This window comes from Pygoscelis adeliae, unplaced genomic scaffold, assembly GCF_000699105.1.
Source record: "Pygoscelis adeliae isolate BGI_AS28 unplaced genomic scaffold, ASM69910v1 Scaffold538, whole genome shotgun sequence".
Classification (NCBI taxonomy): Eukaryota; Metazoa; Chordata; class Aves; order Sphenisciformes; family Spheniscidae; genus Pygoscelis; species Pygoscelis adeliae.
Window position 1 is genome coordinate 131,908 of NW_008825318.1, and position 16,201 is coordinate 148,108.

The 16,201-nt window shown below is 49.5% G+C and overlaps 1 protein-coding gene across 1 annotated transcript in view; it reads left to right on the forward strand.

Moving 5' to 3' along the window:
* Positions 1-16,201, forward strand: part of A2M (alpha-2-macroglobulin) — a 31,305-nt gene that overhangs the window by 13,846 nt on the left and 1,258 nt on the right. Inside the window, exons 15-34 of the mRNA XM_009330277.1 lie at positions 1,241-1,390; positions 2,058-2,228; positions 2,852-2,987; positions 4,735-4,843; positions 5,192-5,420; positions 5,684-5,810; positions 6,470-6,591; positions 7,801-7,852; positions 8,374-8,457; positions 8,842-9,018; positions 9,528-9,612; positions 10,777-10,933; positions 11,272-11,346; positions 11,633-11,798; positions 12,797-13,020; positions 13,610-13,828; positions 14,129-14,256; positions 14,624-14,714; positions 15,309-15,383; positions 15,785-15,887. Of these exons, the coding sequence (XP_009328552.1) occupies positions 1,241-1,390; positions 2,058-2,228; positions 2,852-2,987; positions 4,735-4,843; positions 5,192-5,420; positions 5,684-5,810; positions 6,470-6,591; positions 7,801-7,852; positions 8,374-8,457; positions 8,842-9,018; positions 9,528-9,612; positions 10,777-10,933; positions 11,272-11,346; positions 11,633-11,798; positions 12,797-13,020; positions 13,610-13,828; positions 14,129-14,256; positions 14,624-14,714; positions 15,309-15,383; positions 15,785-15,887 (2,680 nt within the window). The remainder of the gene's footprint in view (positions 1-1,240; positions 1,391-2,057; positions 2,229-2,851; positions 2,988-4,734; positions 4,844-5,191; positions 5,421-5,683; positions 5,811-6,469; positions 6,592-7,800; positions 7,853-8,373; positions 8,458-8,841; positions 9,019-9,527; positions 9,613-10,776; positions 10,934-11,271; positions 11,347-11,632; positions 11,799-12,796; positions 13,021-13,609; positions 13,829-14,128; positions 14,257-14,623; positions 14,715-15,308; positions 15,384-15,784; positions 15,888-16,201) is intronic.

A 16,201-nucleotide genomic window follows, 5' to 3' on the forward strand; every position in this document is an offset into this window, starting at 1 on the left:
AGAGCAGATTGATGTATAAGCAGCTGTAAGAAAAGAACAACCTCAAAAATTCCCATCGGGACTTCAGAATAGTAGACAGGACACTGCTAAAGGCAGTCCCTTTTCCTGCTAAAACCCAAGCTAAATGAGTTCTTGAGACTGGTGTCACTGTAGGGGCTTGGTCACCTGAATTTTATTCATATATTAAAGGTCATACTATACACTGCATTAAGGTCTGGTTGCAAGCCAAGTGCCAAGTGATTCACATGCTTAGATACTGCTTTCCTCTCTGAAAGCATACTGAATTCAAAGCTGTTGTCAGACCGGATAGGACAGACTTTGCACTATCTCTATGCTAGACAGTTTCTCTAGTAGCAAGTTTGCTACAGCTGTTGTTCTGCCATTTCCTGAAGAATATTGTTTTTGCAGTCTCAAGATTATGAGTCCACCCTGGGAGAGGTGGGGGGTGTCAGCAGAAGGCATGCTGTGGTCTGGCTGGGACATGAGGGAGACTGGCAGCTGATGCTGCTTTGTCAGGCAACATGTTTTCTCTGAGGATGCTTTGATCATTGCATGTTAGGGGAGGGTTTGTACTACTGAGGAGAGGGAAGATCTATGCAGGTCAGCCATCTTATTACAAAATCATGTGAGATGGTGACGACAACAACTTCAGCTAGCAAGAACTTCCAGAGCAGAGGTTGGTAGGGGGTCGTTAGATTTGTGAGTTAGGTTTTGGGGAAGGCACACAAGTCTGGCAGGCCTCAACCAACAGGCCAGTTCTTCAGAATCTTTACCAGCTAGTAGATACTGCAATATTGCTCCAGGGCATCACTGCTTCTCATGTTACCAAAGAATCTGCGAAGCAAGGTCTTTGCAAGCCTGTTTTCTCTCCACATACAATATCTGGGTGCAGTACAGAGACTGGACCTGGTTCAAGACCATGCCCAGCTGCCTGAACAGATCTAGCCACTATGTGGGATTATCTCATCACATTGACAGTGGCCATAAAACCCAAAACTGCCTTAAAAGTTTTATGAGCAATTGTGATGCTGGAAGTTGCCAAGAACTGTTAGCGCTGACTCCTCTGGCACTGCAGGAAGGAAACCCAGCTCTGCAGTAGCACAGAGGGAGCGTGCGTGTTTGCGTGTGCGTGCGTGCGTGTGCATGTGGGCTTTGTAAGGTTGGAACTGATACACTCAACTGAAGGGAAAATTCCTGCAAGGGTAGGGCATCTGTGACATAGCTTTTCCTGTGGCTACAGGTGGACTTGAGCTTCTCTCCTTCTGAAGGTCTGCCCTCTTCTGATGCTCACTTGCTGTTGAGAGCCTCCCCAAACTCCCTCTGTGCTGTCCGTGCTGTGGACAAAAGTGTTCTCCTCATGAAGCCAGAAGCTGACCTGTCACCCAGCTCTGTAAGTGCCTAGTCTGTGGAGCAGCTCGGAGCCCGGTCAGAGCAAGTGCAGCAACAGTGCCGGGGTGGGAACAGTGAACAGTCCCTCTTGTCAGTGCTGACACAGGAAAGCTGCCCTGTGCTGTTTCTTGTCTTCCTTCAATGGGCAAAAAGATGAGAACTTGACAGCAGCTGTTTCTTAGGGGTTTTGTGTGACTGTAGGGATGGCAATTAGGAAGCTCTTTTAAGGTGACTGCTTCTCTTGGCCAGAGCCAAGAGAACACTGTTGTGAGTTTGATGATGATTTTTCAGTTATTCTCTCCAGCCATGGATTAATTTTGTTGGAGTAATGTCTGGAAGTGTCAGAGAGTTTATTCCCCCATGCCAAACAGCAAACAACAGTCCTTGAGAAGGGACAAAGAACTGCAGATGGGCTGGCCAATGTCATTTTGTATATATTTGAGCCATAATAACTAGAGTGACATGCTGTCCATAACAAAAGAGGCAGTATCTCCAAATTTGGATCTCTTTTTTGACTCCAAAATTCCCGTTGCTCCCACCACAGGGAGGACCATGGCAATGTGGATGTATATGCAGGTGATGTGAACGTTATGGTGCTTGAATCCAACTCCCTCAGTTGTGTTTTGTGACAGTGGACACTGAAAATGCCAAATGCTCTTTCTGCCTAGGTGTATAGCTTGCTGCCAATGAAGGAATTGCATGACTATCACCACAGTCCACACGTGCTCTTGGAGGAGCCCCTGGAGAATTGCGTCCCTTTGAAGAAGATAGTTCTGAATGGGATCACCTATTCTCCAGTAGTGGAGGTGAACGAAGAGGACACTTACAGCATCCTAAAGGTATGTCCCTCTTGCATGGTTAGGGAGCGGAGTGGGAGGAGGACTGAGAATGCTTAAGCCTTCTGTGGCATGATGCAACATAACAAGGGAAGGGTTTGTGAATCTGAATGATCTGACACTAATTTTTATCCAGAGGCAAGTTCAGTGAGAGTCATAAGCTTCACCTGTCATACCAGCTTTGCTCCTGACTTGGTGGAAAAGGGATCAGTCTCAAAGTTTTCTTCTTACAGGAAAAGCTTTGAGATTGACTTGAAATGAGGTTCTAACAGGAGGTAAATAATCCTGTGCCATTACAGTTACCCCAAATAAAGTTCTTGAGCTGTATTTTAGCCACAGACATTTCCTTCCAGAGAGAAAACTCTCTATCTACTCCCTGGCTCATCCTGACCCCTAGGCTGGAATTGGACTGGAACCAGTGCCCTGGAGACAGAGGGAATCTATACTTTGGTCTCTCTGAGCCATCCAGGCACCCAGACCCAGGACTGGGGGGTTCATCTCAAGGTCCAATCCACAGACAGTAACAGCTTCTCCTTTTGAGGCAGTAAAATACCAGTGTTGGGTCTGCTGTGTAAACCGCAACAGGACTCGGTAACAAAAAAACATGTTGGATTTCTCTCCCCTAGGAAATGGGTTTAAAGGTTTTCACAAATACCAAGGTGAGGAAACCTTGGTATTGCAGCACTGAGAATTACATGCCTGCAGGAGGCCGCCTTCCATCAGCTTCAATCATGTCTGGAATGCATGGAATGAGGACAAGCGGTAAAGGAACTGGGTCTTGTTATCACCTCTGTTCTGTCTGTATTTTGGGGTGAATACTCAAACAAGAGCTGGGGTTGTGGATTGAACCCTTGGAAGTAGTACTGAAGTAGTGGGTTCACAGATGTCAGCTTCTGCATGAGTGTGGGGCATATCTCTTTTGCTGGGTTCCGAAGGCCGACAGACAAGCTTTGATAACTCCACATTAGAAGTCAGCAGAACTAGATAGTTTTCAAAGACTCTGGCAGAGCAGAGGATATTATTCTGCTGCTGAATTCTCTGTTCACTAGACTTTTGCACTAGACCTCTTTTCCTAGATACCACTTAAGGGGTCTCCAGTACCATCTTCACTCTGCCCTCATTGACTCACCCAGTTTTATGTATGGTCAAAACCAGATGAAGTGGATGAGAAAATATTCAGTGACAAATTGGTAGACTTTGGAGGCTTAGAATGGTAAGATGCGAATGGCAGAAGTCCAGTCTGAAATGGACCCACCCTATTTCTAATGGCTATCTCAACTCCTACACTGTAGCTGTTTGGGAGACAGAATTGTCCATATCATATCCAGAGTCTCATATTAAGGGAAATATCCTGGGAAATCTAGGTTATTCTAGCTGAATAACTGTTTCAAAGAGTTTTCCCCTGCCACAATAACCTGTGTTTTTGTATATATCCAGTTTTAAGACAATTTCAACTTCTGACACAGGTTGCTAAGATGTAGGATAGATGCTTTTTAATTATTTTAAACTGAAATAGGCAGCAGTAAGAAGACTGAGATACCATGATAGACAATACAAGCAAGCCACTGTCACTCTTGCTAGGAGCTATGTGATACAGCTCTGATAGCATCTTTCATTCCTGCCTTGAGACCTTCTCAGACTTTGGAGGTGTCTGTTGCACAGATAGTGTGGATACTTGCTAGCTACAGAATTTTTATCTAAATGTAGAAATTTGTTTAGCCAAAGTAAAGATGACCAAAACTAGTATTTAGTTAATAACTTTTCTTCTTTATCCGTTTGGGTGGATTTCTCTTTCCTTTTGTCAAAGCCAAGCAAACCAGTTGTCCCATCCTGCCCCCCCCTCCCCCCTTCTTTGTTTCCTAGCTGTTCAAAACCAAAGTCAAACAAAGGCTTATTTTTTACCAAATTTCATCCCAAACTCAGAATATTTTCTTGGGAATAGTTTTTACATGTGAAAATTTTGTTTTTGTCAAAAAGTCTATTTTTACCCCTCCCAAATTCCAACTGCATGTTTTTAGTTCGAGCGTCTCCTGCCTAGTTCTCTAGGAGGCCGTAGATCTGGCAGGGAGGTGGTTTTCTGAGTCATAATGACCCTACAAAAAACACTGCAACAGAAGGATGTTCCATTGCTAGCTGGCCTGATAGAATAGAGAAGGATGTCATGTTAAGACTGTGCCTGAAAGGGAAAAGGCTGTTTGCACAGAAGGTCATAAGTAGCTCTTTGTTCTAACATCCTTGTTTTAACCTTGTTAAGTGTTGTCCCACATACTTTGAGGTTCGCTGGAGACGAGCAGGAAATACTGGAAGGCTAGCTATTGCTAATAAGCCGCGACCCTGAAACTTCACTGCTGTTGGTACCAGTGCTCACTACAGCAAACATCTGCTGTCAGCAAGGCTTCTGATTGTCACGTAGCTTGCAGCTTTCTCAGACCAAAGCATGATGCTGATGTAGTTCTTGCTTGTTTGGAATTATCAGTAGTTGATATCTTTTCCATCTCATTACATTCAGGCCTTCAGGCAGATAGATTTTATGCCACGTTTAGCACTCCTGAAGAGCTGACAGAGACAGTCCGAAAGTATTTCCCAGAAACTTGGATTTGGAGTTTAGTATCTATAAGGTGAGCACCTTGGGCTAGTTCCTTCCTTTTTAATAAAACTGGTTTTTTAAGGTGAAAACATGAATCCCCACATGTTTTCCAAGCCTTTTCAATGCCAGAAAGTCCTTCATTGCTTGCAGAAATCACTTGGCAATCTTCTGAGATGGAATTACCTTCAGCCGCGGTTAGGTTTGTCCAAGGAGTGGTCATGGGTCTGGGAGAAGATGTGGGGTGGCCCTACAGTAACAAACATACTGTGCCCCATCATTCACGCAGGCAGTACTGTTCAGTACGCCAAAAGGGGTACAGATAGTCACCAAAATGCCATAAAAAATAATCCCTCTGTCCTTTCTCTCTGTGCTTCACCAGCTCAGAGGGAAATGCTGATCTAGATGTGACCATCCCTGACACCATCACCGAGTGGAAAGCCAATGCGTTCTGCACTTCGGCAGACACGGGCTTTGGCCTGTCCCCGACAGTGTCCCTCAGAGCCTTCCAGCCCTTCTTTGTAGAGCTCACCGTGCCCTACTCTGTAGTGCGTGGTGAGGCCTTCATGCTGAAAGCCACCGTTTTCAACTACCTGACCACCTGCATCAGGGTAAGGAAGCTTTAAATCCTTTTCTGTACTTGTGTACCTTCTTGTACACCTCTTAGCTTCACCTAGCCTTTGTATCTCTGAGTAGCCCTAGACCCTTCACCCCTGAAATTCTTATGTTATTCCTCCTATATACTCTAAACAGAATCCCCAACTCCAGCTCCCTGCTCCTTTGCTACTGAAGAAATAGCTATTGCTATGGCTTCCTAGCTCCCTGACTCTCATGATCACCCTTCCTTGATTCCGCCTCTCTCTACAACTGGCAGGTCAGTGTGACTCTGGCTCAGTCTGCTCATTTCCTGGCTGCTCCGGTGAAAAAGGAGGAAGAATCTCATTGTCTCTGCGAGAACGGGAGGAAAACCGTGGCTTGGCTGGTGACTCCCAAATCTCTAGGTAAAGGTCTCAGGGTGCTGAAAACTGCAGGGAGCGTTTCTCTGTGCTGTTCTCCCCATTCAGTATCAGGTGTTAGAGCAACACGGTTTCCTGGGAAGCACTGCAGCTGATTGTCTGTCTCATCTGGGGTTATTTGGGAGGCAAAGGCTTGCAGACTCATAGTGTCCAAGGCTCTGTCTGGCACCACATGCAGTACCATCAAGCCTTACAGCCCTTGGACAACATCTTCTGAAGCCAGAGACATTGCTGGCCAGTGAGGATGTTCTGTCAGCTCCACCCCTCCCAAAGATTAGATGACTGCCCCATGGGATCTTCATACTTTGTTTTCACTGTTGTTACATGCTGTGGTAGCAGCTGTGGTGTGCATGCAGGGCAGCAGTGTGCTGAACAGCAGTGGGGCTTGTGAGTCCCACCACTGTGGTGTCCTAGGTTCTGGAAAAGAGTCACCAAAATAGAGTCACCTTTCAATGGCAGTGCAGCTCATCTGCTCCAGGATGGATTCTGATATAGATAGCTATGCTCTTGTGGGAAAGAAGCAGGGCCCAGGTGTGATGGGAAATCCCCACCCATGGGCCTGCAGGTTGAAACTGCTGGAAGTGGCAGTGACTCCCATTATCTGGCTCTGCCCGGCAGGGCTGGCTGACCCCTGTTTCCTCCAGGGCAGGTGGAGTTCTCAGTGAGCACTGAGGCCCTGCAGAACCAGCAGCCCTGTGGGAACACCATTGTGGAGACCCCTGAGAAAGGGCGGAAGGACACTGTCATCAGACAGCTGCTGGTGGAGGTACGTGGGCTGTGGAAAGGGGAGGACTGAGCTTTCCCACAGGCTAGAGCATACGCTGTGATGCGATTGGACAGGATGCTAGATAATCTCATCTAGGCTCCCTTTCCCATTAAAGGTTGGACCAGATGATCTTTCGAGGTCCCTTCTGACCTGGGCTGGTCTATGATTCTATGATTCTATGAGATCACTACGCAGCTTAGCAATATGATGGTCTTTCATTATCTTTATTCTTCAATACACCCTCTTTACAGCCTCTCTCCTCCTTTTGGGACACCCCCGGTAAGTTTGCCAGGCAGCACATGCTACCTCTCTGCTAGTTGAGTGGCAAAGCAAACTGCCTCTTAAGCTGAGTGTTATGCAGTTCTGGTTTGCTACCATAGTCTGGCACCAGGATGAAGGTGGAGGATTCACAAGCACCTACGGGAATTTGATGCCTGTAAAGAAGTCCTCTCAAAACTCCAGATATTATAAAAGTCCTTGAAAAAGTTTTAAAATTTTACAGCTTATCTATTTCCTGTGGCAAGAAAAGTCGCTGATGCAATGTGGTACAGAAGGAAATATTATGTGGCAGTATTGCATATCCTTTATAGGAAAATGCTAGTTTGTTATACTGGGTGTGGTAATCTGGCAGGTAGATTCTATGTTCTTAGCTTTTCTCTGTATCATAAAAACCCCTAATGTTTGCCTACTGTGGTATGGTATCAGTAGTGTCACCAGATATTACAGTGTACAACATCTTCCCTTTCTATTGTCAACAGACGCAATTTTTTTTCCCTAAAGCATCTGCAGCATTATGATAAATAGCACTGCAGACATCTCTTCAGGACAGCCCTCTAGAGTAACTGTGAGCTTTTGCTAACAAAAGCACTTGCTGTAATGCTGCAGTCCTCTTGCTACAAGGATGTTAAGTGTCTCTCGCTGCATACAATAGTTGCAGGTCATCCATGCGATAGTCCTGCAGTGTGTCCCTTTACTTTTCTTGTCCTTCTTCCACGTACAACACCAATCACTTAGGATCATGTTTCATTTACTTGCTTAAACTGTTATTTCAGAGCTCTGTATTTCAGGGAGTGTTTGTGACTGCCTCTCCTTCTCCAGTTCACTCACTTTTCATGTATCCCTCTGTCCTTGTTGAGGATTCCTCTGTCTGTCTGTACTTCCTGTCTCACTAACTTCTCACCTCTCTTGTTTTCCTTCATCCCACCCAAGCCTGAAGGAGTTGAGAAGGAAACAACCCAGAACTCCGTGCTCTGTGTAAAAGGTAAAGACCTCTCTCCCCACCCTCTCCATTTGTTCCTGTGTGGTTTGATGGGTGGGACGTGCCTGGAGGAGGAAGATAGGGCTGCCTCTATCATATTCCAGATAGGCTGATATTTTTAGGTAATCAAAACATGCCGCATCAGTTGGAAGCTTGAGACGTAAGACAGAAGAAAGCCCTAGAGAATGGACCATCCTGCCTAAGCATCAGGGTATGAGCTAGGACAGATTTAGCATGACTGTTTGCATCCCTGTTCTCTTGTGGGCTGAGATTGGAGCTAAAAGCAGTCTCCTATTTTCTAGCGTGCCCAGGAAAAAGCTGTAGAGACATGATCTACAGTGCCTAACAGTGTCTGGGCGTGGTTTCATGCAGGGATTGCCTTATAGCCAGGGAAAAACGAAGTGACTGAAGTCAGGGCATTTCTAATAGGAAGTGTTCCTGTTGTTTCAGTGAGGGCCCCTCCCCTTCCACTAGCCATTTCTTAGGACTGCGCTGAAGCTGTCTGGGTCTTGTTTCTCTCTCAGGAGCGCCTGTGAAAGAGAAGTTTTCCCTGTTGCTACCCTCAAATGTGGTACAAGACTCAGGCAGAGCATATTTCTCAGTGCTGGGTGAGTGAGCAGCCTGGGAGAAGAACCATGTGCTGTTTCTGCCCCTCTGTGTTGGCTTCCTACCTCACAGCTTTTTCTCCTGGTTTCCAGCACACCTCACTCCTGTCTTTCATCCCTTCTGTCTCGAGCACTTTCCCCTCCAGTTGTGCTCTTCCTTTTCCCCTTTCTTCATGTCGTTTTGTTCAGGGTTCTCTGCCAGTGCCCTAACCTTTCTCTCATTTCCCTCTTTTCCTTTTCTCTGCTGTTTTGTGTTTCATTCCAGGATCTTTATCAATCCTGATTTTCTTTTGTTCTTCTCTGTCATCTCCTGCTTCTCTTGTTCAGTTGCTCCCTCTCATTCTGATAGCCAGCCCTGAGTGTTGTTAATATCCCCCTGTTCCCCAGGCGACATCATGGGCACTGCCATGCAGAACCTGCACCAGCTCCTCCAGATGCCGTTCGGCTGTGGGGAGCAGAACATGGTCCTTTTTGCACCCAACATCTACGTCCTGGACTATCTGAACAAGACAGGGCAGCTGAGTGAGGAGGTCAAATCCAAGGCCATCGGATACTTAGTGAGCGGTGAGCTGGGACATGGCTTTTGCTTCTGCTTTGGCTTTTTTCCAGATCCTGCCTGGGGTGGTTCTATCAAATGTTGGCCAGATGTGGAAAGAGAGCTTCTCTCATGCACGGATGGTCTCTGCTGTATGCCTGAGAAGGCCCTTTGCTGCTTTTTCCTTTATTATTTTCTGTTGCTTAACCATAAGGGTACCTGATCATTGCACCCACTTTTCTCTGCTCCTTAATTGGCTTGCAATGCAGTGCGGAGTTGTCAGATGACCTGCTACAGTGACTTGTCCATTGTCATTAATATGTCCTGCCTTCTTTCTGAAGAAAGGCAGGTGTTGCTTCTGCTCATGCAGTACAAGCAGTGCATGGAGGTGGGGATGTACCAGTACTTCTTGTTGGCTAGGATGGGATTGACCTACTCCTCTCTCCTTTGCCTTTGCTGATACAGCCGTTTTTCTGTTCCCCCATCCCTCAGCAGACTTTCTCTGGCATCTGAATCTTGCTTTAACTCTCCATTGCAGGTTATCAGAGACAGCTGAACTACAAGCACACAGATGGCTCTTACAGTACCTTTGGACCACGTTATGGCCAACCGGGAAACACCTGGTGAGATTTCAATGTCACCTATGCCTCTCCTATATGCTCCTCTTTCTCACCTACACATTTCTAATAAATGCTGCATGACAGTAAATAGGAAATGCTGTTGTAGACCCAGCAGGCTTTCCAGATCTGGTGTGGTCCCTGTGCTGCCTCCTACTTAATGAAATAGGCTGCATCAGCCAGTTATGTAGCTGAAACACATCCTCCCACCAGCAGCTCTGAGGACCATGACAGACAAGAAGGAAATGGAGATAAATTGGGGAAGAAGACAACAGGCATTTCACATCCTGACTGAGGAAGGCTGAAGAGCTGCAGTGGCAGCTCTTCTAGACTAACATCTGCTGAGAAGGCTGCTGGGAAGGGTGTTGCCATATAAGTGGAAAGGTTGACAATCCAATAGCAGGGCTGTATGGTTCTTTTTCAAGAGTGTTTGTGTGTTACTAAGCAAAGACAGCCTGGAGGAGCATGTGTGTTGCCAGCGTGACTTACTGCAAAGTTTTGAGTTGCTCCAGCACATCATTGCCATGCATTTTCAACTTTAGGTAAGGGTAAGAATGGATGATTTCATAACTTTTGGGTTGCTTTATTTTCTGAAACAGTACTTGGCTCTTGACAGCATGTTGGCTTCTCACCATGTGCCTGCTTCTTCTCCATAACTGCTTGTAACAACTCTGGCAAAACCTCTTTTAACATGTTCTTCTTTACTTTAAAACTCTGGGGAGTTCTGGGAAACCAATGAAGCATGGATTCCTAGTGCAAGAGTCCTGCCAGCAGACCATGAGCTAGCAGGGATTTAATTATTCTTCCCTGTCATTTTGAGTATTACTGTTATGCAGATGTTGAGCTAATTGGCATGCAATTCCCTACTTTTTCCAAAGAGATTTTTTTTAGATACAGATCAACAATCACTGTCCTTCAAACTGTACCCTCAACACAAAGGGATCACAGGGTTTTATGAGCCAAGAGAGGGAGTAGAAATCAAGGTGGGAAGCAGTTTTTTGACAGATTTTTTGAGATGAAGATACAATATACATGTGGTCTGACTAATTGGCCCACAGTTCCCCAGGCCGTCTTGCCTTTCTCCAGACAGATGATGTGCACATGGGCCCTGTCACCTGAGATGGGAAACAGGCCTACTCAGGTGCTGTCACTGCTCTTTCTCCCTTTCAGGCTCACAGCCTTTGTCCTCAAGTCTTTTGCCCAGGCCCGGCCTCACATCTTCATAGATGAGAAGCACATCCAGGATGCTTTGGTCTGGCTGTCCTACAAACAGAAGGAGAACGGCTGTTTCCACAGTTCTGGGACACTCCTGAACAATGCTATGAAGGTAACATATCTGCCTGGTTGTTTTTTTGTGGGGCTAGAACTTGGCCATAAGTCAGATGGGTCCAGCTGAGCTTCTTGAGCATACAGGCAGATGGGAAATTCCCACGTCAATGGCAAGAACTAGGGAGCCAGAGGCCGTTCTGTATGATCGCCACAATAGGAAGGAGAATGAAGGCTAACCTGCACTTTATAAGTGGTATTGATACCTCCACATCAGCTGCAAGGGGGAGGAGGCAAGCTAAGGCTCTACAATGCAGAATAAAGTATTCCCACTGGAGTGGGAGAAAAGAAGATAAGAAGCTAGGTGGGGTCAGCATCTACCTTTGTGTTTCTCTGCAGGGTGGAGTGGACAATGAGGTCTCGCTGACGGCCTACATCACTATCGCATTGCTGGAGATTCCTCTGCCTGTAACTGTACGTGGCTGCACCCTAACTTGAGTCAGTTATGTTGTGTCAGTCTATGATGACACAGTACTCCCCAGAATTTGCTCCAGATTGGAAAAAGGACTTGGTTGTTGAGCCCTGTGATATAAGAATTATGTGCTGTCAATTTTGGCATTTCTGGAACACATTGTACCCTACTTGTTCCTAGACATCATTCTGGCAGACCCCTCCTCAAAATTCAGTGGAATGATGTGTCATTAGTAAGGAAAAAACATAATTTTTCCCCGCCTTCTAATCACTAGTCATCTCTCCCCAGCACTCGGTGGTGCGTAACGGTCTGTTCTGCCTGGAAACAGCAGCAGATGAGAAAGAAAACCATGTGTACACCAAGGCACTGATGGCGTACGCCTTCGCCCTGGCAGGGAAGGAGGAGAAGCGGAAGGCATTGCTCGGCTCACTTGAAAAGGAAGCTGTGAAAAAGGGTTAGTGCTCCCGGTGGGACATCTCTTTCTTCCAACCCACTGGCCTTACATCTTCCCTTGATAAAATGGCTTTTGTTGGCGGGGCAGTGGCTGCAGGAGATGGCTTGTGTGGGTGGGGAAAGGTGGAGGGAGAGGAAAAACTTGTGCAAAGGGGTTGCGTTTTTGAGAACTCCCTCTCAGTGCCCAGGCCTACTTCTCTGCTCCGAGGAAGTTCATCAGGAAGCACCAGGCACCGTCCCCATCGGTGCTGAACTAAAGCGTAGCTCTGCTAGCATCTGTCCTCAGTCCGCTCCTCTTGCCACACCAGGCAACACTTAGCAAAGACTTGGCAATGTTTATGGCCACTCCTTCCTTCCAGTGCACGTGCTCCACATAGAACAAAGCTGACCTTGCACAGCACGAGGGACGATAAATCAGAGAAGAGCTGCATGTGCTGAGAGGGAAAACGAACCTACAGGTCATTTCGGAGGCCATCGCCTAAGCTCTGAGTCTTCTAGGAAATCATGTAACGACTCGGAAGCCTTCTGGTAAAGTCAGGCCGCACAGTGGGTTTGCCCAAGCGTTGGGTAGCAGGGCTGTGAAGGAAATAGCCCCAGCACCTTTTGCCTTTTCCACCTGCAGGTGACTATCAAGCCCTGCTCACAGTCGTTGGGTCCTTTTGCCTCACAGAGCTTGTCACTGCCCAACCCCGGCATCTCTACTCAACAAGGGAAGCAGTGCCGGCCCGGTGCTCTGCTCGTGCTCAGGCCCATAGATGCCCCCATGAATCTGGAGTCTAGGGCAAGGTGGTATGCAGGCCTGAGGACTGAGCCTCAGCAGTCTCAGACTAGCTGCAGCAAGCAAGGAGTTGTCTAACCCTTCCCATTTCATCCTACGTGACGGATGCTTCCTGGAGGCTCTGCCCTCCCAACTGGACCGGCAGCAGATCAAGAACTGCCTTTCAGTAACTACTACTAATTGCTTGTTGTCTTGTCTCCACGCTCCCTGCTCCTGTGAAGATGGGTCTGTTCATTGGCAGCGGCCTGGGAAAGAGCCAGAGGTTGATCTCCCGTACTATCGCTACCGAGCTCCCTCTGCTGAAGTGGAGATGACGGCCTACGTGCTCCTTGCTCACCTCACCACGCAGCCGGCACCTTCCCAGGAGGAGCTGTCATTTGCATCTCTTATTGCAAAGTGGATCAGCAGTCAGCAGAATCCCAGCGGAGGCTTCTCCTCCACCCAGGTGAGCTGCTTCTCTCCTGCGACCTCACACATCAATGTCAGAAGATGGGAAGTGTCAGTAAGGACACTTACTGGTGCTCCAGGTGGGAGCACAGTAAGGTTCACCAGGGCAGGGACTGTAGCCCTGCAGTATATCCCTGCGGTATCTACCATGGTTGCCAAGTTCCCGAGAGGCTAGAGGCTGGTATGTCAGGTAGTGCCTCTGGGGATGACTGACGTTTTGGTTAATGACCTGGTTTTCTTGACACAGCGGGGCAGAACAGTAGGGACACAAGGGACGTGTGTCTGTGGCATCGGAGGGGGCTCCCACTGCAATTTGTTTGTGCATATGAAGTTGCTGCTTCACCCTGTGGCGAGCGAGTGCAGGCTGCGCAGAGCTGCACGCCAGGGAGCTCGGGGAACATACGACTGCTGCGCAGAGGACACAGGGAGGGAATGGAAACATTTCCCTCCCTCCTTTGGGCTTAAAACTGGAGAAAGTGAAGCATGGAGGGGAGGATGCCTGCCGACAGCAGAGGGCAGGCTGTGGGAGGACAGGCTGTGGAAAGGCTGACTGTATTCCCCTGGGTGCCGGGACCCATCTCTTCCAGGACACGGTGGTGGCTCTCCAAGCCCTGTCCCTGTACGGAGCTGTCACCTATGCCAAGAGCGGAGCAGCCTCCAAAGTGACCCTGCGATCTGGAGGGGACTTCCAGCAAGACTTCCAGGTGGATCCCACAAACCGGCTGCTGCTCCAGCGCGTGCCCCTGCCCCAGGTGCCAGGGGAGTACAGCACGGAGGTGTCTGGTGAAGGGTGCGTCTACCTGCAGGTGAGGGTGATGGGGGCAGGTGGCATCTGGGAGGAGAGCCCCTTGCCAGGCAGGAGCCAGGGAGAGGGCAGAAGGGACAGGGGGGAGGGGAGGAGTGGGAGGGAAGGCTCTGGGAGAGGGAAGAGGAGAAGGAGAGTAGAGGTGTGTGGAGGAGAAAGAGTGGGAGGGAAGGATTCGCAATATGTGGAGGAGCTGTGAGAATGGGAGAAGTGGGGAGGCAGGGTGGGGAGAGGATGGTCTCTCTCACGTGCTGAGCACCCACACGCACATGCTCACACAGAGCTGCTGGCTCTCCTCTAGACAAGCCTGAGGTACAACGTGCAGCCCACGCAGGAGGATGTGCCCTTCATGCTCCATGTGTACACAATCCCAGAGACATGTGAGGACTCCAAGGCTCACAAGGTCTTTGACATAGGCATAAATGTCAGGTGAGTCTGCATTTGGGTCTGAGCCTTCCTGAGGAGCCATGGGAGCTGGAGGAGGTCTGGCAGTCCAGGGTGAGCCAGCCTGGAAGCCCCGGAGGGGCAGTGCATCCCTGGAAAAGTGGGCAGGAAGCAGCTGGGCTGGGAGGAGAGGCTGCAGAGGAAGGACATGTCCTGCAGTGGTGGAGCTGTGTGGGCAGCGCAGGGCTGGGCTAGTGGGAGGCTGCATAGGTGACTAGGAGACCCTGGCATAGCTGGAGAAGAAAGTGCTGGACTGTCAGGACGTGGTGGGTTGCCAAGCGTTATGGAAAAGGTGGAAGCGCCCGCAGCTTCGACTTGAGGTGCACTGTATCTTTGTGGCTTGGTTCCTTAGTTACACTGGGGAGCGCAATGGCTCCAACATGGTGATTGTTGATGTGAAGATGCTGTCGGGATTCATCCCCGTGAAGTCCTCCGTGAGGAAGGTAGGATGCTGCGTGAAGCATTTCTTTGAGTATATCTGTCCTTAATCGGGGGCATCGGTTTCCTTATTTAAAGGCACATCTAATTCTTCCGCTGGTATTTTCTCCGCTGTTAAGACCTCTCCCTGTTTTCCTCCAGTTCTTCCACCCCTCCGCTGTGGAGGAGGGGCGAATGAGGGATGCCAGCAGCAGCACTCCCTTCCCACCCCTCAAGCACTTGTGGTAGCTTGCAGTAGCTCAAGTACATGCACAGTTTGGTCCTGAGACTGAGAGCTGGGAGGAGACCATCAGGCCTAATTTCAGGGACTAAGGAGCCTTGGGAGATGTACAACAGCTGTGACCATACCTGTCCCTTATTCCATTTTTGTGTCGAGGAGGTGCAAGAGTATGAGATGGTGGGAACTAGGGGAAGACCAGCTGTGCGGGGCTTCACACAAGAGTGTTCGCCAGGTCCCCTGGGAAGTACTCTCCCTGTCCTGTACTTCTCAGCATCCACCTGCTGAGGTTCTAGGGGTGGGAGGAAGCTTAGGTCCGTTGAAGGACGGTTGACTAACTTCCCTTCAGATCAGTAACCTCTTCCATGTCTCCTCTTTCCAGCTCTCAACCACCTGGTTTCACCAGATCAAACGAACAGAAGTGAGCACAAACCACGTTCTGCTGTACATAGAGCAGGTGAGGACGAACCCAGGGCTGCTGTGGGGCACACAGGGAGCCGTACAGCACGCTGGCAATAGCATGCACAGAGGTGGAGAGAAACGCTAAGCATCTCCAGGATTGTAAACGCGAAACATAAACCTGTCTGCCATTGACCTTGTCTCTGTCTCACAGGAGACACCTTCTTCCCAGCCCTCAGCAGCCTTTCCCTCCGTCCCACGCACAGATCGGGCCCTGACCTCCCCACCAGCCAGAGCCTCCCCCAGTGTGGGGAAAGGCCCCAGGGTTTTCCCTTGCCCCTCAGCCAGGCCTGCAGCCCCCGCACCCCCCAGGGCCTGGGCCCGGGTGGCAGGGGAGAGCGAGGGAGCCTGGGGGCAGTGCGGAGCCGCCCCTGAGCCTCCGCTGCTTCCCTTCCCCAGCTGAGCAGCGAGACCCTCAGCTTCTCCTTCACGGTGGAGCGGGACATCCCCGTGCAGGGCCTGAAGCCAGCTCAGGGGAAGGTCTATGACTACTACGAGACAGGTGAGTGTGGGGCTGGGGGTGCCCGTGGGAGCGAGGGCGGGCAGTGGGACGCGTGGAGGGGTGCGGGAGCTGTGGGGACCTGCAGCTGCCCCTGGCCTGGGCCCTGTCGCGCCCTCGCGCTGCCTGAACTCTCTGAGGGCAGAGGTGGCCCAGAGGGCTGGAGGCCACCACCCTGCCCTCCTCCCTCCTGCTCCTGCCCCTGCCCGGGCAGGCCCCAGAGAACAACGGGGGGCAGGTCTGGGCAGTGGTGACGCTGTGGGGATCCCTGCATGGCTGCCCCTCACACTGGCAGGCTGCGGGGGGCCGCCCCGCCC